Below are 18,602 nucleotides of genomic sequence, written 5' to 3' on the forward strand. Positions count from 1 at the left end.
TAGGTAGAAGAAATATTTTAGATAGCCAAAGAGATAAAAATCTAATATATTTATTTCTATGTGTTATTTAGTAAGAAGCAGTGCCCCTGTAAATTTTTCCTCTCATTAATTATAGTTCTCTACTATTCTTCATGTGAAGACCATGAATTTCTGAAGATTTTTATGAATGCTTGTTTTTTGACACTAGTTGTTCCACATACATTCCCAAGCTGCTGACACACAAGTCAAAGTTGTACTTATCCATAGCGTGGCTGTCAATTGGTATATGATGACTATGGATGTCAAGACTATGGTTGCCATGAAAATTTGTGAAAAATATTATTCATGGTCACAAATCCCCTTTGTAGGGGCAATAGATTAACTCATCTTTGTGTAGTCCAGATATTTTTAATGTGATTCAATATTTGATTTTACTGAAATAGACCAGCTGTGTGGAGAATGCCTGGTGTAAGTCAGTGCCTTTTTCCGTCAAGACTGTCAGTCTCTACTGTTCTTTCTCCTGACTTTGCTCCATGTTCAGCAGACAGATGAATTCACAGTCAAATGTTCTGTGGTTCTCTTGTCGGTTTTTTCAGTGTTTCTGTGCTGCAAAGAGGTTATTGTATATATCCTCCCAGCCATGTGAGCTCATTCCTAATAAAAGTACGTATTTCTTAATTGTTAGGTAGAAAAAGGGAATCTCACTCAGTTGATTCTCAGTGAAACTGAAAAATAAAGAACAAGAATAATACCATTAATATATATGAGTTAGTAATCAAAAATACAAAGTAGACTGTTGACTCATTTTGTTGCTTGCTTTTCAATCTGTTCCTGTATTTGATCTGTTGGCTGAAATAGAAAATCCATTAAGAATGATATGTTTCAGCAAAATATTGATAAGTGATTTTTTTCTTGCCCCTGCATTCATTGGGAGCACAGCCAAGTCTACAGTTACAAAATGCATGAACAGTAGGTAAAAGGAGATTACTTTCTTGATGGACATTTTAAAGAAAGATAAGGAACAAAAATTCTTTTAGGACTGCATTTTACTTTCTGGTAGAATGTGATTTCCTTTGGCTTAAATTACAAAGAAAAACAAACCTTTATGAACAACAACAACAAAAAAAAAAAACAACAAAAAACAACCTACAATTTTATATGATTATATGGGATGTGTTATTATGCTATCCACACTTCAATTGCCACCCTAAGGTGTATCTCCACTTTTCAATATGGTTTCTAATTACTGAATATTAGTGCCCATTCATTACTATTTTATTGTTAAATAAATGAGGTGACTTATTTAAAACAATGTCTAGAGGAAACAAGTCAGTAGGGGATTTCTTTCATTTCTAGTTTCATATAGTTCTTTTATTTTTCCTACAGGCTGCACTGGGGATAGCAAACCTAATTGTTATGGCTATGGAAAAAGAAGGGATGTCTAAAGATGCAGCTATCAAAAGGATATGGATGGTTGACTCAAAGGGATTGATAGTGAAGGTAATACACTTTGCTTATTCCTTTAAATGTTGTGATAGTTACTAGTAGTCTGTAGATAAAGGCAAAAACATAGTTTTTATAACAGAAACTACAGCAGTTCTTCTCTCTTGTCATAGCAAGCATTTTTCTTTTTTTTTTTTTTTTTTTTTTTTTTTTTTTTTTTTTTAAGTGTATTAAATAAATAACAGGCTCCCATTTTACTTCAAGGGAAGGTTGATTATGCCTGGAGTTTCTGACCATTTCCGTTAGAGATGAGAAAAGAATTTCTCAGCAGTTCATGAAAAAAACGGTGTAGGAAATAAGTGTTCAACTTGCGAGTTTAATATTTCCCATGTTCACACTACTTTTATTTGTTAGTGCAGTCTTGTATGAAGATGTTTGTATATGTGCTATTAGCAAAATATTCAAAGATTTTTTTTTAAAAGAAGGAAAATATTTTCAAGACGAATGTTTTCCTGGTGCTGCAAACATGTCTTCCTTCTTTGAGAATGGAGATATATTGCTTTGAATAGCTTCTATGCACAGCGATAGAGTTCATATTGCAGATGTTGTGGTCTGCAGTGCTATCAACATTGGTCAGGATTTGAAATTGCTGAGAGACTGCATCAGTCACCCTTACTTCATTCCTTCTGTGTGCCAAAATAAGGAAACATATGTATTCCATGTGCCAGAATAAAGAAACTGGGTATGTTTTAAAAGGTGGTTATGTATTTAATGGTTTGTGAGCTGCTTAAAAGAAATGTACGAAAGGCTCTTTGGCTCTGCTTTTTCACCCTACTTTTTGGTTAGCATTGTTTGTGGCCATCTTTGTTGGCACTGTACTCTTTTGTGGTGTTCTTTAGTTGTCTAATATTTAAGATATTTTGTAATTCACATGCATTTGCATGAGGAGCATGAATTCAGCACTGTGTATGTGAGTTAGTTTATTAAACAGTATCACAACACCTTTTGTTCATCTTATTACAGGAAAAATAGTAGGATCATAGACACTGAGATGTGAAAACACTGTGCAAGTCATTTTGGACATTTTTTGCTAGATGGCATAAAAATTGTCTGATGGGTACAGAAAAAGCCATAACTTGCTACAGATTAAGATACAGATATTCTTCTGTTTGTTTCGGGTTTTTTAAACAAAAGTTTGTAATGCTTTTGGTTTTCATCTAATATGCATAACGTGTTCTGGGTCCCGACGCAGATAAGTGAAGGGTTGTGCATCTGCTGTAGCTGATGAAACTTAGAGGTTGTCTAAGACGAATAATGCATTGCTCAATTTCCTCCACTGTATTGACTGGGAATATAATTACAAAAATAATACAACTGGGTTTATGGGTAAAAATGTAAGAGCTTCACGGCCCCAAAACAGTAAACCTGGCCTTGTAGCATGGCTACGCTACCAAGGTTGTTAAGCAGCCTTTCTTCCCTTCTGCTTCTTTTATACCTCTCACTTCTGCTGCTAATTTGCTAGCCAGCCGAGAAGCCAGGTTGTTGCTCTTGGTACTCACAACTCATTCCTTTCACAGTTTCTAATTTTTTAGTGCTTCAGTGACCGTATACTTTCCTCAACGCCTTCTAGCTTCAGTGCTCTCAAGCAGGGCCAAAACCAATCACTCTCTTACACAGTTCGTAAGTTCCTTTCTTCTGCCTGTTCTTTCTGGTGGGGCTTTACTTGGGTTTTGTCCAAAGAGCAGTCCACTGAATTTCATGTCCTGCCTGAAGTATATTTGTGAACTGTTCATGATAGCCAGACATAACAGTTATCTGAGATAGATTAGGGCTGACCACTACTTGGCTTGCTGGAGAATTTGAGACCAGCTGTTGATGCAAGCAGTAGGATCCAACAGTATACATTTCAAGACCATGCTCGTTGTCCTGGAAGATCTGTGGGCAATGATCATAGAGCCAGGCAGAGCTGGAGGGGCTTGAGAAGGGGTGGCCACTTCCAGCCGTGGTATATTTTGTGGCAGAGCCAGCTGGAACTAGAAGTTGGTGACACTACAGTGCCAAGCCTGAGCTGAGTGTGAGGAAAATTGTACTTGGTCAAGAGCTCTGCAAATCCTGCCTTGGCTTTCTTCTGATGCTAGATATCCTAAACAAAAATTATAAGTAAATAGACGTAAAAAAATCTTAGGCCTCTTGAGGCTAGTGATTTAACTGCCAGGAAGTCATATTTACAGTAAGTAAATAATTATGTTCTTCCTGGTACCATTTTTCTGGTTTGAGAAGGAATGCCATGCTTTATGTACACTTAGGAAATTACTCTGGCTTTAGCTGATTGAGGAAAAGTGTTGCAAGAGTCAAGAGACTTTCCAAACTCTTAGAGATGAGATAAGAGAACAGGAACATTTTTGAGAAAGCTGAACAATAGGAAGGATTCTATTCCTAGAAACCTTTTCATTATTGCTAACAGAAGATTCATCAAGCAACAGATTAGCTCACCCATTAAACAACTTTTGCTTAACCTAAACTGACTCTTATTTCTTACTGCTATCAAAGCTCTATCAAGAAAACCTGTACAGTGAGAGTCCCTTAAGATTTGTCTTATCGAAAACTGCCTGACCAAAAGTAGTGTCCTGGAAACCGGGAGACCCTTTCAGTCCCAGAAATATTCTGATCTCTTGTCTTAACAGTATGAAGAACAACAGAATCTCTAAAGACTCAGCAATTATTTTGTCCAAGTAAATTATTTTTTACATCTATTTTTTTTTTCTGTTCTGTCCTTTGATCACTGATTTTGCAATGCGTGGTTATAGATTTAATCATTGTTTCTCCTTTCATCTGCTTTGAATAGCATTTCAACAAGTATAATCCAAAGAAAAATAACCTTGGGACTTTTGTTGACCTGAGTATGGACATCTTCCATCTTTTCTCCTTCCACCACCCCCAAAATCTGCCACGAAGTCACTTATTAGGCTTTTGCAGCTGATTTTTCCTTTGTGGGTTTTTAATTGTTCAAGTACAGCTGTGTTTTCATTTTCTTGTATTTTATGCTTTTCTTTTTCCCCTGGGAGCAATTTTTCTTCATTAAGCTGAGTTTGATGACCAGCTTTTCTGCTATGTTGTGGTGAAAGAGCTGGTGGTGAAGGTTACATTTATTGTACTGTCTACAGTTTTGCTCTCTGATTCATTCTGAATACCTTGTAATGCTCCTATTCATGAGGGCATGTTTTGTTTATGCTATTTATTTATTTGTTAATCTGCTTATGTTGTTGCTTTTGCACTCTTGTGTATTAGGAGATTCTGTCATGTAGTTGGGACTCATCTTTAACTCTGAATTTTGTCACAGAGACTGACTGGTATATGCATACTATATTAATCGATATGTATTGTCTCCCAAATTCCTTTTTGTTCCTATTTGCTATCCTCATTTTTCTTCTCTTAATGATACTACACATAAGTGTGATATGTTCTGAATGCATTTTATCTTCTTTGAAGCTGCCATAATGTCATGCTTAGCTACGTCAGTGACCAAATCTTCACCCATAATCTTCAAAGACAGTGCATTCATTCGTGCCAAGTAGCCAAGAAAAGGCAAAAACTTAAGAAGAGTTTTGTGATGTTCATCTGAGGGGGTTGATCCCAACAACAACAAAAAAAGATGATGCTCACCATTGTGTATATTTTAGTTAAGTCCTGCAAAGCCTTCCTGCAGGGTAGTTCTTGAGCTGCATAGAGTGATTATGCAAATAATAAGTAAGTTTTAATATTTAAAGAGAGTGTACCTATGCTGCAAAATACAATTTAATTCTTTTGTGAAGTTTACCTGTAATTTGCAAGATTGCTTGTATGCCATGTGATTTCCAGTGCAAAAATGAAATTCCATAACATGGGGATAAATATTATCCTTCATTTTGAAGAGTATATCAACATGAAATATATTGGTCTTGGCAATTTTTTACTCTGTACTTCAGCACATCAACACTTTTGTGTAATTGAGTACTTTGTATTTTAAATGTCCATCAGCTATGTGATTTCATTCCCTGTAAGACTTCTGAGCAGTCTGGATGAAGTGGTGCTCAGGGATGTGATTTAGCAGAGGGTTGCTAGAATTAGGGTAGTATGGTTAGGTTGTGGTTGGACTTGATGATCTTTAAGGTCTTTTCCAACCTGAGTGATTCTATGATTCTAAGTCCAAACTGAATGGCAAGATCAGTGTCCCAAAATACTGAGCTCTCTAAGAGGAGGACAACGACAGACACCAAAATGTTGGTTTTCTGTTGTCTTCATTATTTAGAATGAAGATACCAAAGTAATCCTCTAAAACATTTTCAGAGGAGCACAGACTTTCACAATTCCCCTTTTCCTACTCACTTTTGAATATCTCTGGCAATCTTATTTGGAAATTTTACTCATAAGCAGTGAATTGACAATGGGAACAATCGTCTTTAAAATTCATGGCTTAGTCAAGATTTGATACATGCACAGTTCAATCTTGTCTTAGAGAATGGTGGAAAAGAAAGGACATTTGAGACTGACAGAATTACAGTGCCATCTAGGTGTGGTTGCTCACCTTACAAACAGGGCAACTGGTAATATGTGAATGATCATTTGGTGCTCAGAATCCGATTCTGACTGTCTGAATTTTACTGATTTTTTTCAGTATGCTTCTAATCAATTCTATTAAAAATTGCTTAAGAAAAACCTTTGAACTTCATTCTAGGTTTTAAAGCCATTTTATAAATGGTTTAATATTCTATATGTTGTTTAATGTTATATCTGCTTCTTCTGTGAACTTTTTAGTAATCTCTGCCTTCCTGTTTATCAACAGTCAATTGTTCTGACTCTCTACTTCTGTCTTTTATCAGATCATTTATGTCTGATTGCAATTGCCCCTGACTTTTTGAGCCAAAAGACTCTTGCATCTTTAGCAAAGATGCAGTGTGTGGGATATCTCCAAACATCATAGTCACTTAAAGCAGTCTGTCTTATTTTACTCATGTACTCAGTGAAGTACTCTGTGTTTGTTTCTATTGTTATTCTCATGACTGGGGAAATAGTCTGTTCAGTTTCATCTTGAATATATCTTGTTTTATATGAAGTATAAATTTTGCAGAAGGAAAATGCATTAATTTGTCTTTGATTTCTTATGAATCATTATACTTGTGACTCATACTTGAAAAGTAATCTATGAAAACAGTTGAAGAGAAGGCAAAAGGCTGATTGGTGGGGTGTATTCAATTAATACCCACATTATTTTCTTAAAAAGTGACGCCACCAAATATTTGGATGTTAAATCTGTTGCCATGCAGCTATTCCCTCTTTGACACTGTATGCATTGGATGTTCAGATGACATGATGACCTTATCTGGATGGTTTATGGTTTCTTATGCTTTGATATTGCAGTGAAGGATTGTTTTGCTCCATTTTATTTTTGTTGTTCTGTAGACTCCCAACTTGCTCTACTTCTCAGATCTTCTTGAAATAATTGTCTTAGTAAGCTTTGTCCGGCCTGTTATTCTTTTATGCTTATCTATGGAAAGTGCATTTTGTATGCTTGGAAAGACTTACATCTTCTGACAGTGTGTTTTTAAGTTGACATTAGAATTATAGATCTTACCTAAATCTTATGTTTTACTGCCAACTGCCAATTATGACATTATCCGGTCCAAAAAAATGTGGTGGGTTACTCTTATATTTTTTTGTTTGATTGGTTGGTTGTTTTTGTTTTCTCTATCAAAGGAATTTGTATCAAATTATGTTAATTGTGTGTTCAGGATTTTTGTTTCTAAATGAGGTAACATAGTAGTGCCTGTCACCTGCAAGTCCTTGATCTTCAGTGACATGCCTATATCCACACATTTATTTTTTTTTTCCTACTTGCCAAGTTTGGTAATTGATATTAACCTTGAGTTCTGCCTACGTAAGGCAGCATAGTTGCTGCCTGCAGACATGGAGTTGAAGTCATGTAAAGATTATCTCCCAACAGAGGGATGTTTCACCCTTTCTCCCATGACTCTTAACTGCATTTTTCTCCCTTTTTTCTTGATGCTTTAATTGTTGTTTTGCTTAGAACTCTGTAAAGAATTCATTTAAGAAATTAAAAAAGCCACAACATTTTTCCTGTTGGAAATGCTATGCTTTTCCACTTTGGTTTTTTTTTTGTTTGTTTGTTTGTTTTTTTTGTCTACAGTTCTCATGTTCTTTTGCGGTTCTCATGTCTCCAGCATTCAGGAAACCTTAGATGAATTTATTAATTTATCTGAGTGCTGATCTCTGTTCTCTTGTTTAAATAAGCTGCAGTTGACACAGCCAAATGGAGGCAAGTATTTATATAAATAGATTTGTGCCTCCCTGGTTGAGAGATGGGACCAGTGCCAGCGCAGCGTCTAATGTGGGGCAGAGCAGTCATCAGGGTGCTCTGGCTTGCTCTCGTCTGCCTCCGAGATGATGGAAATAGTGAGTCTTGGAGAGCTTCCAGCCATGCCACTTGCCTGCCTTATGTAAAGCTGCTCTACTCTTCAGCATTGGTACGCAGGGCATTCCCTGGGGGACCAGCTCAAACAGGCCGTGGCATTAGATTTCTAATTGGTAGCATTCATGAGATTTGCCTCTTCATTTTTTCTATTTCCCATATACATTTCTGCTGTGCGGCCTGAGCTCCTGTTTTTACAGCTGTTTTTGATGAGTTTTCTCAGGGTTTTTGATGGGTCAGTTTTGTTTGTTATCTGACCCTCCATGTGATTCTGTGGTATGATGATATGAACAATTTTCTCTGGAAACTGATGTACGTTTGCATGAAGACTGATCCAGGGATATCCTTTCCTTGTGATGTTTATCAACAATGGTAACTAACATCTAATGTTATCTAACATAACTATCTAACTATCTAACATCTAATGTTAATCTAAACTGAAAACTGCTTCCAGTTCACATCCGAAATGCAAGCAGTTTTTCATAAAACTGTTAACTATTGAGTTATGCTACTTCACTGTTCTCCTTGGATTCCAAATCCCAGTGTACAAATGACATGCTTTACTATTGTTAATGATATGTAATATCAGTGACTCTTTCTTATCCATTAGAAAGTATAGATGTTTTAGGTTTGCCAAGATCTTTCGTTCATAATATCACCATCAGAGAATGCTGCTATTGTTTCTTTATCTCTGTACTTTGCTGAATTAACACAGTCCACATTGTAACGCATTTGCTAATAAAGAATTTAGCTCATATTACTTTCCATCTGAGATACCATAGTGGCTTCTAATATAGCAACCTGTCTGTTTTGAGGTGCCTTTGTGCTCTTTTGTTCAAATCCAAAATATACCATTGGTTTCTTGGTACTAAATGATACTGTGATACAAACAGTATTTTTCTCCTCTGAAGTCATTTCTGATATTTTCATTGATTCTTTGGACTGAGATTTCATTAATTTTCAAGAATAATTCTCTTCACCTACAACAGTTTGGAGAAAATGTATTGTACTGTTTATCCAGGCTGGCTAAGAATGCACTAAAGATACTGTGGTTGACTTCCTAGTATTTCAGTATTTAGTTTGGGGCTTTTTATTCAAGCAAGTTTTGTATGATGCACAAGGAAAATCACCTATTCTATAGAAGTTAATGAAATGAGAATATGTGCCATTCAGAAAGACTTGCATAATGAAAAGTTGTCTTTCTTTCCTTTTCTTCTATGTATTTATTTTTATTTAACTTCCTGGGATGCTGAATGCATCTAAGAAGCTAAAGCAAGGAGAATATACAAGCTCTCTTCTAACTTTACCTTCTTTCTTCTGTAGAAAGAGTGTCTTCCCATTTGAATAACTGCACAGCTATCATGAAGGGTCTGTTGATTTGGCTGTGGATTTCAGTGTGAAAGACTTTCTGCTTGTATTTGGGAGTGTTATCTGATGCGGGAAAGGTGATATAAATCATAAATAACAAGAAATTTAAGATTATTACTGTCTGTTGCAAATGAGTCTTCAAAGCTCTGTTTGAACAGTGGTGTAGTAACATCCTTTGAAGGGAATCCCTGCTAAAATTCCTCCTCTGTTTGGCAATTCTTAAGTCCTGCAGTAAAACAACGAGAATGTATTCAGACTTGGGGTGCTGAAAGGGATGCATCACAGATTTTCTGAGCACTTTTCATTGAATGAGTGAATTTTTAATGCTAAATGATTAAGACAGTGGACTCAGAAAGCAAATATGTTACCAAAGATACTTACTACTTAAAAGTACTGGGGCTTCATACTGAGGCCCGGAGCTCATTGGAACTCTTTCTTAGTGATAGAACATTTTGCCTATTGAAGGAAGTACCAGTGAGCTGCATGCCATGTTAATGTTAGGATTATGCCAGGAGGAAGGCTTGAGACTTCCGGAAGACATTTGCTTGCCATGCTGACAGGTCTGTTTGAGTTGTATCTCTCCTGAGTCAGGAGTGAGAGAGTATAGAAAATGGCAGGAAGCCAGAATGGGCACCCCTGAGTTTTAGCTCCATCCTTTTCCATCTACTATCCAACAAAATCTCAATGAATTCCCCTTTTTCTTCTGTAGGTGCTTTGGGGGGCACATTTGTAGGCCTCTACTAAACAGACTTGCATCTCCTTAGTCTAAGGGCAAGTACACAGAAATTAATTGTTTCTTCCTTCCTGCACATTTCTTCCTTCATGCAAGGCTTCCCTGCTGGCAGGGCACTAAAGGATGCTTGCAGTGCTTTTCTCAAACTTCGTATTTTTGCTGAACTTAGAATTTATATTCCCCAGATTGGTGAGTTCTTATCTAAAACACTGTTCTCTAAATCATCAGAGTTTTGAAACCAAATTTCAGAGAAATTTTTTAAGGAGGCATTGTGTAGATCACTGAATTAACAACTAAGAATATTTCTTCAAATCTATTATGATATATACACATATAAAGTATATATATATATAAAACTCTAACCTTAGATTTCTCTTACAGACATTTTCCAAGCAAAAATCTCTATGTACATAGCTGTTGCTATTTTTGCTAAGCCACAGAATTGAGTATTACATTTTCAGTTAATATACTAGAAAAATATTTACTTGGAGATGTGATTCACTCTGACTAATGGGATCAAACTAATTGAGTCAAAGCCAAATAAAGAAGTTTAACTTTTTTTTCTTTTTTTTTTTAGAATGGTAGAAATTAAATGTGTGAAATTGAGATAGGGTAGAAATGATGGCCAATGGCTTGTGAAGGGATGCAGTGGATCACATCTAGCTTACTGTTTGAGTATCCCCTCACAGCTAAGTTAATGAGATGATCATTTGTGTCAGTAGGAGATGGGGTCTGGAATCCTTGGGGTTATGACAGTATGTATGTGGACAGTTCTTCCATGATTTTGGTTTTAAAATGTTGGAGTTCCTCCTCAATAGCCAACCGAACATAAGACTGTACAAAGAAAAGAGTGCCAATGTATTTCTCCATAAGGAAGTCAGCCTCTGGCCTCTTAGCTATTACTAGTTGTGCAAAAACAGAGCGTTTCATTTCCCCATCAATCTGCATGCTCCCATGACCAGAGCTGCAGACCTGTATGCTCTGAGTGCCTGGAGCAGGCTGAGGAGTGGGCCAGCCCATATCATAGCTATTAGAGGAGATTTATTTTATATTGGGTAGCTTCTGGGGGGACTGAATTCAAGAATCAGTTTGAAAATTGGCTTCCCCAATAGCTGCCTGATAAGCCATCAAGAAACAGATTGAAGGAGGAGAAGGGGATGAGAGTTTTCCACAGCACCCGCCAAAAAAAAAAAAAATAACCTTCCTTGATGTCAGGCTCTTTGTAGCACCTCAATTTCAACCTGCCCATCCCAATGTATCTTATTATTGCATTCTAAATTATTCCTAGCAACAAGCTTTTGGCCAGGAGGTTATATGTACAGTTGTTCTTTAATGGCTTAAGAAAGTCATACTTTCCCCCTGCGAATATGAAGGGAGATCACTGTTTTGAAATGGACACACCTCAGATGTGTGTGCATAGACTGTGGTGACATCTGCTGGAGTACTGGAAAATGGCTGATGCAAATGCATAATGATGGGGAAATGATTGAAGCATAAATATGTCAAAAATTGCCTATATTGCAGCATTCTCTGAAGGCTGAGAAGTTTACATTTACCCACAAAGGAAACTAAATGCCTGTATGGTGGTATTTCTCTGGTAATATTTCCAAGAGAACCCTTAAGACCTGTATATACACACACAGATATAAGCCTCTTAATGAGAAAACTGTATTTAGGTTACTAAAAAAGAGCACCCGAGGAGTATAAATCTGGAAATTAGTTGTCATCAGGGATGAGTCAAGAGGGGCTGGCATCCCGAGGCAGAACAGCTGACCACATAACAGATGTACCCTGCTTCCTGTGGTACCATCTGGAAACTTTACATACAGCTGAACATAAAAATTTGCCTTTCATTTGGTGTACCAGTTCCTGTGGTTACTGTTCAAGGAGCAGCAGAGGAACTCCAGCATGGCCACACTGCATTGTCTAATGTGTACTAACAGATCGTTCATTCTTGTTAAAATTAAGAAAAAATGTCATTTAAAAAATGACTTGAACCCAATAGTATGTGCACTACTAAGCTGAGTTAAAACAGTCAGATTCACAGACTTCACTGGAATCATGGAGTGAATTCTGTTCCAATACTTTCTGGGATTAAGGGAACTTTTTGTATTATTGGTAGGATAAGGTGTGGCTATGGAGGCAAGGATACACATCTGTATACAGCTAAATTATATTTCACATCCTGTTTCCCTCCTGCACTTCCCTACATATCTGTATCCTCTTCTATCTCCTTAAAGGGTAAGGTGTTTGAGGGTCTGGCAATGTCTCTGAGATTTGAGTTTGAAAGTGCCCACCCGGCTGTGGGGTGGGACTGGAGGAGGCATACAATCTTTAAACAGTTTCAGCTGTTCTGCTGTGTGTGTATAGACAAAGGTCCATGCATTTAGGCAGTGAATGTAATGTTTACAATGTTTACGTGGTATCTTTCATGCCCCCATTCCAGGTCCCTTACACTGAGCTCTGAGCCTGTCAATGTATGTCAATGTATGTCAATGCATAGCCCTTTTTCCGGCATCTGCCACGGAAACCCTGTTGGGCATCAAAGGAAATTGCCAGTGTAGATCACATTGAAGTTTGTGTTACAGCAAAGTCAATTTTGTTAATTAAGAAACAGTGCATTGAGCAGGTGGTTAGAATATTTTTTATCCTTAAGAGTCAGTGAATGAAGTACAAAGAAGTATGAAGTAAAATAGTCTCCTTTATACTTTCCCCTGTATATTCTCTCTGTTTTTAGGCAAGAACAAACCTGAAAAAAGTTGAAAAAAGCTTCCTGTCCTAGCACTTCTGGGTTGTTTGTTATATAACAAAAAGTTTGAGCGAAAGTATGACAACTTTAAAAATGCTGAGAAAGAAATCTGTGATGTGTTTGTTTAATTGTTAATACAGTTGGTTTCTAGAGCTTTTATGAATATAAAGTAAAATTATTGAATTTAATTCCTCTGCTTCTACAAGAAATAGATTTCTCCTGAGCTATGCTAAGAGTACTAGCTGTAAACAACGTAACTTGTTCTGATATGGTATTTGTTGACAGATGCAAAAGCAGAAGTGAAAATAGGACGTGTTGAACCAGATACTTCGTAAACTGATTATCCCAGGATATTAGGTTCCAGAAAGTTTATAGTAAATATCTTCTTCTTTTCCCTTGCTCAGGGGCGTGCCTCATTAACAGAAGAGAAAAGTCATTTTGCACATGAACATGCTGAAATGAGAAATCTAGAAGACATTGTTAAAGATATAAAACCATCTGTGCTAATAGGTAATTTCTTTTACTTTAAAGCAATGACCTTATTCTTTGTTTGAAGAAAAAAACAGAGATGTGGCTTCGTCTGAAGACGAGATCAAGTTCCTCTGAACAGAGTTTGCCTTTGTGGTTTTTTAAAAAACACCAGGAACATAATGGGCTCTATTAAGCAACTGAACAAATATCAGCTATCCAAGCATGTAACATTGCTCTCACTCCAAACCATCAGTTTTACAGGAAAAATAATCCAACTTGTTTTAAACATCAAATAGAGAAGCTTATCACCTTCCTAAATTACTTCTGATCTAATGAGGACAGTGTAATACAAATGACCTCAAACTTAGACTGAGAAAACAGTTAAACAAATGCAAAGCTGTGTAATTATGAGCCAGTTGTATCTGAATATTCTTTTCCTTCACATTTAGCTCCTTAGCCCTCAGTCCTTTGTGAAGACCAAAACACAGGTTTTACAAAGGCTTTTGCTTTTGTAAAAGTTGCAGGATTTTGATCTCAGTGAAGAATTGTTCAACTATCTGCAGTTTGGTTGTTGTATTTCAGTGACAGTTTCAGGAAAGAAAAGCAAGTACTCTTGAATTGTTACTTAATATGTAAAACTTGAACAATTATCTGCCTAGTAAAATCAGTTAGGAGATGCTAGAAAATCTGAAATGCCACAGTGAATATTATGCTATGTTTTGACTATGCCATGAACACACGGCCCTTATGCAGTAAAATCTGCTTTTTGACAATGATCTTAAATGAGGTAAAGAAATTTGCCTTGGGTTTGCATGCTCTCCTTGTGCAGCACCAAACTGACCTTTAGAATGGGCAGTGTTGGAATGAACCTTTAGGCATGAGTGATGAGAAGTTGCAGTGCTGACCCAGGAGAGACCCAAGCTGCAGACTCCCATCTGCTGGCCTGCATTTGGATCCTTTCCTACTCTCCCACCCAAGCATTTTTTCCTGCTGTGGAAACTCAGAATGCTGTGTGGAAAGCAGAGCCAGGTGTCAGGACACTGAGCAAGTAAGAGGCCACCTTCTCTACAGCCTGTGTGAGAAGTTGTCCTGAGAATATGGTCAAATAAAGTTCATTCAAAGGACTGTTTATCTGTTTCCCATGGAAAGCATGGCAATCAGAAGCTTGACCCTTGGATTCCCAGCTCGTATAGGTTAGGTAGAAATACATGTTTACTTGACATCCCAAAAACATGATTTCCTTCTCCTCTCCTCATTTTTGGTTAGTGAAGCATCTGAGATCTGAGATACTATACAGAAGCTACACGTCTACATTGCAACAGAATCCAACTTAAATTAGATGCTTTCATACCACAAGACTGGCACCTAGTCCTTGTGGAAAGCATTTATAAGTGTGGACAGGCTTGGGGAAAGAAAACCATTACCTTTAATCTCTGGTAGGATGGAAAGTGTTGTATTTTAAAAGATTGTTGCTGTCACGGAAGCCTTAGACTTTTAACTGAAATTATCTGACAGTTGAGGCTGGAGATGACAGCATGACCAGCTGTAGGACACAAAGGCTGTCATTTATGCTCTTCTTGTCACACAAAAAATTGAATACTGATAAACTCTGAGAAGTCATGAGACTTAACAGAGATACATCTTTCTACTTAGTAAAGTGAGAAGTTCACCAAAACTCTCAGAGATGTGTAGGCCCTCTCTTATATTGGAGATAACACTGAAGTTTCACAATTGCAAAATCTTGTATACAAAGCTTTTTTTTTTTTTTTTTTTTTTTAACCACGTGTTAAGAAAAGGGTTGAGTTACATTTTAGAAATGAAGGTATGCAGAAAAAGAAATACTGTTCTTCTAAGTGTGGCATTTGTTACTTACCTGGCATTAATTACCTTTTCTGCTTGTTGTATGTGTCTTTTTCTTCCTTAGGAGTTGCTGCAATTCGTGGTGCTTTTACTAAACAAATTCTTCAGGATATGGCTGCTTTCAACAAAAACCCAATTATTTTTGCTCTCAGCAATCCTACCAGCAAAGCAGAGTGTACTGCTGAGCAGTGCTACAAATATACAGAGGTAACCAAAGAGTAATACCAATCTATGTAGTTTAAAGCAAAACTCAAGATTAGAATGGGGAAAAGGTAGAGGGTGAAATAACAGGTACTGATAATGTTTCTACCTGTAGCTAAGATTTAATTGAATTAAGTGACAGATTTTATCAAGACAATTTCACTGAAGTCACTAGAAGCTTACACTCTCATTTAAAAATAAATAAATAAATAAATAAAGCATAATATTTGTTATAACTGAAGGATCAGTAACTGTCAGTTATTGAAGTCTTATGCCTGTTTTTGTACAGTACCATTTGTTTACTGCTGTGTTAATAGCAGTATGCATTTTATTTGAGGCATTACAAATACACTTTGCAGTAAGAAAGTATGTCAGTAAAGAAAGAAAATCATTCAAATATTTCTTTATTAACAATTACTCCACTTGGAGTAATTGACTCCTCTTTGAGTCAATTGACAAGGATTTCTGTTATAGAAATATAGGTCAAAATAATTTATATTGTCTTATGCAAGTGCTAATGTACGCATTATCCTGTAATTCAGTTTGGGATTTGCCATGTATAAATAGTTGACTGTATGTATTTTATAGTGGCTTCTGTTTGGATTTCTTTTTGAATGCAGGGCAGTTTGAATGACAGCTTCAGTGTTTAAAAGACAAATTTAGCATGGCCATTGCCCACTGAAACGTACACAATTACAGTGCAGTGCAAGAATCAGGGAAGCAGACTGCATGGAGGGCTGGCTATAATGGGTAACAGCATCTGGCAGGCAGAGAAAGGGATACACTGAAGCGTTTGATCTCTCACCAAAACATATAATAAACAGGCCAGGAAAATGTTGCATGACACCAAACTAAACAGAATTATCTTCTGAAGAGCAAATACGGTATATTTTAAAATGCACACTTTCAATTCTCTATAATAGGCATGGATATTTCTGATACAAAGTACCTCTGAAGTTTTAACATGACATTTATCACCTCAGTAATGCTAGCATAAATGAAAGCCACCTTCTCTTCCCCACCTCAATTTACTGCTTAAATTCTAGGGTGCTCTTTCCTCAGTTAGGCAGGAGCTCAGAACCTTTGGTGCAGAGCCTCGGAGATATCACTTCTTCCCTCAGTGCTCTAAAACTGACACCAAGCCTAGTACTCCAGCTGTCTAGTGCTAAGCTATTAGCAACATCAGCTTTGCTTCTCTGTCTGGCCACCCCATGTGCTTCTGTCCCTATCTGATGGCAGTGCCAGAGCAGGCCCTACATAGCCTCCCTCCTGGACAGCAGGGAGGGTGCTCGGATCATGCAGCACTCAGGTTCCCACATGCTCTGCCATGTAAAATGAGTTGGCTGCTCTTTTCATCCTCAGGATAAGTGATTGTATCATCCACGCAGCTAAGCTCTCTGATACCCCCAAACAGGCTAGGTTTTCCGTGTTGCCTGCTGGTTCCAACCAGTGTTTGGTGCCTGGGATCTGTCTGGGACAGCAGCACCATCTGGATCACTTGGCACTATTCAAAAGTCTGCTAGAAAACAGGTGTAGGTCTACCAGTATTGGGTGTTCACATACTAGCTCCTGAGCTGGTGTCCAAGCTCTACTCAGTGCTTTACAGTAAGTGAATCCACACAATTCTAGCAGAGGAAATCCCATCACCAAACTGTGCTGTAGGCGCACTGTGGAATGGCATTCCTGGGACAGAACTGGCAACTAAGTCCTCCACTGAGCTGTGGTGTCACTGGAGAGGCATAGAAGTGAGCTGCTCTGCCTGTCCACAGCTCCTCAGAAATTGCCCTGTCTTTCACACAAATGTGCAACACTTGCTGGCATTGGTGCCATTTTTGTGGTAACTTTGCTGTTGTTTTGGGAAAAAAAAAGTCCAGTAGCATCAACCGTTGTTACTGTGACAGTACTGTTCCTTCCTCTCTTACAGCTGTAGGTATCTACTTTCTTCCCATATGCCCTTCCTCTGGTGTGGACACACAAAATGAGTAATTGGTGCCAGCCTTCACCTCTTCCTCCTCTAAACTGTACAGATAGCTATGACTTCTGAACATGGCAGTATGTACTCTGTGACATCAGATAGACATCCACAAGTAATTTCTATACTGTTGAAAATTTCTCAGCCAAATATGTGAGCAGTATATTCTCAAATAACATTATTTCTTTGGTTTTCTCTTTACAACATAGGGACGTGGCATTTTTGCCAGTGGAAGTCCTTTTGATCCTGTCACTCTTCCAAATGGAAAAACTCTATATCCTGGGCAGGGTAACAATTCCTACGTGTTCCCTGGTGTTGCTCTTGGTGTTATTTCATGTGGAATGAAACATATTACCGAGGATGTGTTCCTCACAACTGCTGAGGTACCGTATAAAAGTTTTTAAAATTTCTTAATATACTAAATTGGTAATAATAAAAAATTATGCAGAAATAACTAAATAATGTCTTTAAAATTGAGAAAATAGTGATTTTTTTTTTTTAATTTTTTTATTTTTTTTTGCTAGGATCTCTATTTACAAGGTATACTATTTCTTTTTAACAAGGTGATACTTGGCCCAAAGGACATCTGATGTAAGCTTCATGTTCTGTTAGAATGGAAATGTGAGAAACCCTTTGGCATTGTACTGTCATGGGTGCCTACGTACAGTTCACATACATGTGCATACAAGTTTAATTTTAGACTTGTATTCTGATGTTGGTAGCTTTGGGTGACTTTTGTGGGTGTTTTGCTTGCAAAAACTACTTGATTTTTTTTTTTCTTTTTGTTAATATTGCATAGAGTTGTTGGTATCATTTCTGGACCTCTCCTGTCAACAGCTGGTGAATGTGCTCCATTGCTTTCTAGTTATTTGAACCTCAGCTTGAGGTGATGTTATTCTTTCCATTTTGATTCCTATCCTTTTCTGCACTGGTTCCTCTCTTTCCTCAAGCAACATATCATCATCTTTGTTCATCATTACTATCCAGCTTTTTGTCTGTCCTCCTTTATCTCCATCTGCTAGGTAAGAGACAGAGCAAACATATTTCATTTTGGGAACTCACTGACCTCTTCCAAAAATTATTCAAAATCTGACATCTACAGTCTTACAGTATGACATTGCAAATGCACAGGATTACCTCTTCAGCACACATCAGAGAAGAATCTGGCTAGAGGCCTTTCATCAAACAAAATAACCAGGAGTTGTTGAAATCAAATTCTCTTACACAGGTGTTTTTTTTGTATATTTTTTTTAATTTTTATTTTTAACAAAAACTCCCCCAAGTTGATCCTTCTGTAACTGCTTTTTTGCTTAGGAAGATTGTAAATTTCTGTGCTTTTCTGGATCCAACATCTTGGATC

At 37.2% G+C, this 18,602-nt stretch overlaps 1 protein-coding gene across 1 annotated transcript in view; it reads left to right on the top strand.

Annotated features, from left to right (window-relative positions):
- The window catches only part of ME1 (malic enzyme 1), a gene marked incomplete at its 5' end in the record, with an annotated part of 157,655 nt that overhangs the window by 132,510 nt on the left and 6,543 nt on the right, over positions 1-18,602 (top strand). The window contains 4 exons of the mRNA XM_079550867.1: positions 1,366-1,479; positions 13,143-13,248; positions 15,134-15,276; positions 17,452-17,625. Coding sequence (XP_079406993.1) covers positions 1,366-1,479; positions 13,143-13,248; positions 15,134-15,276; positions 17,452-17,625 — 537 coding nt within the window. The remainder of the gene's footprint in view (positions 1-1,365; positions 1,480-13,142; positions 13,249-15,133; positions 15,277-17,451; positions 17,626-18,602) is intronic.

The sequence above is a fragment of the Tetrao urogallus genome, assembly GCF_951394365.1.
Source record: "Tetrao urogallus genome assembly, chromosome: 2".
Classification (NCBI taxonomy): Eukaryota; Metazoa; Chordata; class Aves; order Galliformes; family Phasianidae; genus Tetrao; species Tetrao urogallus.